Source organism: Rhodnius prolixus, unplaced genomic scaffold (assembly GCF_049639745.1).
Source record: "Rhodnius prolixus isolate KJV_2025 unplaced genomic scaffold, Rpr scaffold_1, whole genome shotgun sequence".
In the NCBI taxonomy this organism is placed as follows: Eukaryota; Metazoa; Arthropoda; class Insecta; order Hemiptera; family Reduviidae; genus Rhodnius; species Rhodnius prolixus.
The window spans coordinates 45061685-45067684 of NW_027411581.1; the positions used below are offsets into that span (position 1 = coordinate 45061685).

The window sequence follows — 6000 nt, forward strand, 5'->3', positions numbered from 1 at the left end:
AAGACTACGATTTTATATTTAATAAGATCGAATAAGAATATTAGTAAGCACCAATTTTTGTCTATCTAATAGTAAGACTAGCCATTTATTAAACGTGCAAAATCACTAACCATGAAACTGTCTGAGAAATTCCCTACAATATTTGTTTAGTTTTCAGTAATTCTCAGAATTCGATTATCTATAATTTTTAATGATTTTTAAAAAATATTTTCATCATATATTCAAAAAAGTGTAGGAACCACGTTCTATATTTATTTTCAAAACATAAATTTGATTAACAAAACATATATCTCTCATAAATTTAAAGGGTTTAGATTGCTGCCAAAAGCAATGGCTGTTCATCTTAGTAATTTAGTATTTGGAGATACCTATACTGCCTGTATATAACTGGCAGGAATATCAACCATTATTATTCACTCACATGTGCTAACCTGTAGAAATGACTGCGTCAACTCATTCCAGGGACAAAACATTGATAATTGTCTCATAAATAATATTCATTTCAAAAAGCGTTGTTTATGAGATAATCTAGGTGCTTTCAATTTAATTCACACAATTATAATTTCATTCCTTGGAGATATTACTACTGCTAAATGGTGCTGCAGCCCTAGTAGGGCCTGGGCCTCGTCCAGATTGAATTGCGATTACTGTTTATTCTCGGCTTCTCTTTCCTGACCTGTGCTAATCTTTCTAACTCTTGGTACCGATAAAGAAGGATTCTGCAATGCGAAGTTGTATCATCTCCTTCATCCATTATAGAACTTGTGGGAAAATTATTAGTATTTAAGAATTGTTAATGACGCCTGTTATCTCTTCTTAACTAGTTTGTATGATAGATCTTTTTCATTTACCTTCAATTCTGCAGCTATAAATATCTTTTATTTGAAGAGAAGTTAGTTTATTTATTTATTTTTAATTATTATTTTATTTTAAAGTGTTTAACATTCATTTTAGAAAAATTTATTAGTATAAATATAACTAGCTAATGGTTTGTCCATTACGACTACTTAAAAAGTGAGCTGACTATTGAACAAATATAATATTTGAAAATAAAATATTTATTTTAAATATTATACTTGATTTTACTGTCTCCTGCCATCCCAGTCTTTAAATCCTCTTCATGCTCTTTTGTGGAAATATGGACTATGGATTAGAGCTGAGGAATTCAGCAACATATGAATTTTGCAGACATTCCAAACAAAACTTCTCTGACAAATAGTGGACGCTCCTTTATGGATCTTTAACCTTTCTCTCCATAATGGCCTCGCCAAGACAAGATAAATATCTGCCAGCTTTCTGTCACTGTTCCAATCTTCTCTTCTGCTGGCATTACTGGCAGACAACTCACCTTGTCGATTGAATCGCCAGTGGACCAAAAATTTCTTTAGGGACTGACATTATTAATGGATCATTCACATAGAGTTCTGTCTTAGGGTAGTTTGTCTCCTTCTATTGCCCACACCTCATTCTCCTCATATCTTATTTACTTTTTATATCTTTGTACAGATTGTAAATTTCTAAATTAAGTAAAATTAAAATGGATTTTGTTGTAATTTTTTTTTTTTTTTGCAGGCAGTAATATTTATTGGTTGGTTCATGTCCTTGTCAACGTTATTTAGTCTAGTATATGGATTGTATTGGTTTGAATTATCAATAACAAGTTCAGCTGTGTACGTATCGATAGGACATACTGCTTGGGGAGCTGCCCTAGCATGGATTGTCATAGCATGTACATCTGGTAATGGAGGTAGGTTTATCATTAATGCGATTTGTTGCATCACAAAGGTGCCCCAGAGGTTTATAATATTCACTAGTTATTATACTCGTGTATTGTGAATATCACTTTCTATTTGGTAGTTATTATGAAACAAAAGTTGAAAGCAAATGCCATATATGTGTATGTTACAATTATCTGATCAATTACGATTATTTAATATTACGATTGTCTATTTTTTTTTTAATTTATCCAGCTTGATCGTTGCGTAATCATATAGAATTTCTCATAGTATTGTACTGATGTAATTTCGTTGCGAGTAGCCTTGCCAGAAGTAAATCAGGCAATGTGCCCTGATTCAGGTTCCAAGTCAAACTCAAAAATTCGCTCGTTTAGTGCTTCAAAGGAGGTTATATGTATGTACAGTTAGCGTGCTGAATATACTTATTAGTGAAGGCTCCAATTGGGTTTGTTGGTTGGGAACTATGCGGCTGAAAAACTGATCATATTCTAAATTTTTCATGAACACTCACTATTACTTTACTTCTAGTGAAAAAAATTCAAAATTTGAATTCATATTTTTTAATTTAATATTATCCAAAATGATGTTTGCTTTCCAGATTTAACTAGTTGTTACTTCTTTTCTCCTTTGGTTTCATTTTCGCTCTCTTTATAGCCAACAGTATCTCGTGTCCAGCTGTACTAGGCTCTGAGTAAGAGTAGATTAAAGGTCAGGCAGGTGGACAAGAAAATTAGATCTCCACTGCGTTGATCGTTTAGCTAATCCAGGGCGTCTTTTATTCCAACCTATCTAACTTAATTTATTGAAACTCAAAGTACTTTAATTTATGAGTAGAATTTTAATGAAAATACGTAGCACAAGTTATCTATTTACTTGTATGTTTATACTATGAAAAAAATATCATTTTGATGCTGTAACACGATTAACAGCATAATAAAGCCTAATTCTAAGTCAGGACATTCGGAAAGTTTTCGATTAATTGAATATAATTTTGCACATATTTGAATATCATTATTCAGGTTTTCATGGTTACCACTGTCGAAATCGAACAAACGTCCACATCCACCATGAAATCGCTCACTAGTGGTTGACTATCACTTAGCTAATCTTTCGTCTTCTTATATTAGTTGTTAAAGTACGCAATGAAAAATGTTGAATAAAATTCAATGACTCTCAAGATATACGAGATATACTACTTGTATATACTTTTTTTGTAATGATATATGTAATTCTGTTCAATCATTCATACTAATGTGCCAAAAAACGACAGAATCGACCAAGTGCATACTGTTATGATCAACCACGATCCAAACCTGTGCATTCAAACCAATAAATCACAAACACTCCAATAAATACAAGCACTCTCTAAGCTAAATCTTTAACGCGATTTCATTATACTCTCTATCGTAATAGTATTCATACTGGTGAGTGGGGGTACTCGATATTCTTCACATCTCTTAATGTTTTACCTAATGAACAGTCTAAAAATATCCTCACTGTAGAATCGGTTTAAAAAATAATTATTATAAGATAACCAGTATTTAAAAGCTATTTTTAAAAGATACGGTGGTGCACTTGACATTCCAACCAAACCTGAAGTACTTCAACCTTATTCACTAACCTTTATAGACTAAAATGATTAGTAAAATAAAAAGTACTGTTATAATGAAAATTGTTTTAGGTTGTATAAACTCTCTTTTATCGTGTAAACTATTACGTCCGTTGAGCAGACTCACCTATTGTGCATATCTAGCACATCCAGTCATCATGGTGCTGACAAGTTTTCATATGCAAGGTCCATTGCACACTGACAACATTATCATTGTGAGTATTGTATAAACTTGAAAGTTTATTCAAGTATTGTAAGTATTAACAAAATAAAACTATGAAGGTCTTTATGCCATAATTGATTTTTTTTTTTTTAAATTCGTGTATTTATTCATTTTTGAAGAAAAAGATAACCTCTAATATGCTAAGAAACGTGGACTCGCTAAATTGCGAAGCTTCCTTCCATGCTTCTATTATTTTCTGACCTTAAAAGAGAGATAAAATAAAAAAAGAAGCTTGAGATTACTGCAAGTCTTTCTTTCGTGAGTAAAAAAATAATGATGCTACCCACAATTTTTATTTTTAAACTAGCATTAAAAAGAAATAAGACCCACAGTAGCTACTAGAGGTGATAAGCATTCCCATAATTTACTTTTACAGAGATAGTTTATGTGTAAAGGACATGTGATTACCACTTGGATTCCAGTTTTAAATCGGAAATTTTTTTTAACTGGATTCGTTCTAGAATAATATTGTTCAATGAGAAAACATTAAAAAAAAGGTACTTTGAAGTTATTTGGAAGTAAAAATTAAAATGCATTCACCCAAAGTAACAAATACGAGTTCAGGTATTTTTTTTCCTGTAGGTACAAGTAGGACACCATTTCCAAACTCCAAACTTCGAGGTGAAGTCAATTTTAGAATATAAACCTCATGTTGAAAATGTGATTTTCCCGAATATATAATAGTTTTTCAAAGATTTTCTAGTTACCGGTTTTTAAGGCACTTGTTAAGGGATTCTGAAAGATATAGTTCTTCCCTCTGATGGACTTTTTTTTAATGGTTGCCACATACACTTTCTATAGTCATTAATATACTTGATGAATTAATTAAAGGTTCATTTAATATTATGTTTCAGGTGATACTATGGTTTGGAAATTTGGTGGCCTCATTCCTTGTATCATTTCTAATTTCGTTAGCATTTGAAGCACCAATTGTAGGTCTTTTAAAAATATGTTTGACACCTGTCATGAAGAAACAGTCGGCTCGTTAGTTTTACTACAATGGAGAAATTAATAAAATTAGACAAGAAAGTAACAGTCTTGATCACATAAGAAGATTTATATAGGTGTATAATTTTGTAAATACTAGTACATATGTGAATGAATGAATTTCTTATTTGACTGCGACTTAGCCGTGATTTCACGAGTCTCGTTTAATTGTATATATTACCTTTCTTTTAGACAAACTTAGTATTTATGTCATTAATAAAATAAAGTTTTAAAAATGTTAGACTGTTAGTTATTTACAGTTCAATAGTGTAAGGGAATCAATTTTAATATAAGATAAAAATTGGTTTTATTTTTTTACAATACCATAAGTTCTCAACAATTGCATTCTTGGCAATTTTATTTTAATAAAGAAATCTGTTTAGTTATGGAAGTTATAAACTTGTGATGATCTTTTATTTTTACAGTATTCATTGCTCAAACAGTAATTGAACTGTTTTTCTTGGGGTGACTTTTTTCGTGGGTGTTCCAAATTTCTCTTAATTTAGTTCTTACATTCTTCTGTGTGCCTGCTTATCTTTGTATGTAAATAAATGTTAATAACTTTTGGCATTCTCTGATTTAATTTTTTTTTTGTAATTGTTTAGAATTAAATTTTCTGATCTGTTAGTGAAAGATATTAGATTATTATTATTTCTTTTTTATACCAGCCTAAATGTCTGTTTTATCCCATATATTTGCAAATGATAGTTACCAAATAAATGGAAAGATTTTTGTTACCATGTTATTTCTGCCTTTAATTAATTCCATCACTATCAAGAATAAAAATAAAGAAGTGGTATTTTTGACATTCCTAGAGCAAAATATACTCATTGTATATTTATGATTTGATTGTCCACTGTTGTTCAGGACATTCTTTAGACCTCTTCTTGGCGTGTGCTTGTCCTGTTCAGATTACAGCTAGCATCGCTTTGAAAAAGTGTCTTCAAACTTTTCAAAACAGAATATTACGCATCTCTATAAACGCCGCTTCCTAGATCACATGAACAGACACATGCTAAGAGAATCCGACAATCAAGAAATTACTATCACATCACTAAACTAACAGTCAATTTACATCACGTACAACGATCAACATCGCAGTACCACACTGTTGAGCTTTTCTGAAGCCTTGGATGTATTAAATTGTAATTGAAGTATTAAAAAAGAAGTGAAGTAAAGTAAAATAATGCCTATTTAATCAGGCAGGCTTTACGTCCATCTACGAATTTAGGTGTCGTGGATGGAGAATGGTATTAAGAATGTATTAAATCTTATCTCTTTATCAATGTGAAAATTTCATTTTGTTTCTTAATTCTGTGCGCAAAGCTCTAAGAGAGCTGATCCAGATGCTAAGTTATCATTTCAAAAATTCTGTTCAAAAAGTGAAATATTTTTCTTATTGTCTAAAATTGCTGAATTTATTCAGGTTTGTTGAATTCATTTAT

The 6000-nt window shown here is 30.9% G+C and overlaps 1 protein-coding gene across 2 annotated transcripts in view; it reads left to right on the forward strand.

Moving 5' to 3' along the window:
- Positions 1 to 5300, forward strand: part of LOC141460526 (nose resistant to fluoxetine protein 6-like) — a 158173-nt gene extending 152873 nt beyond the window's left edge. For both annotated transcript variants that reach the window (XM_074140631.1, XM_074140632.1), the window contains exons 13-15: positions 1573 to 1747; positions 3418 to 3560; positions 4423 to 5300. In XM_074140631.1, the coding sequence (XP_073996732.1) occupies positions 1573 to 1747; positions 3418 to 3560; positions 4423 to 4557 (453 nt within the window). In that variant the 3' untranslated portion in view covers positions 4558 to 5300. The remainder of the gene's footprint in view (positions 1 to 1572; positions 1748 to 3417; positions 3561 to 4422) is intronic.
- The last annotated feature ends 700 nt before the right edge of the window (positions 5301 to 6000 follow it).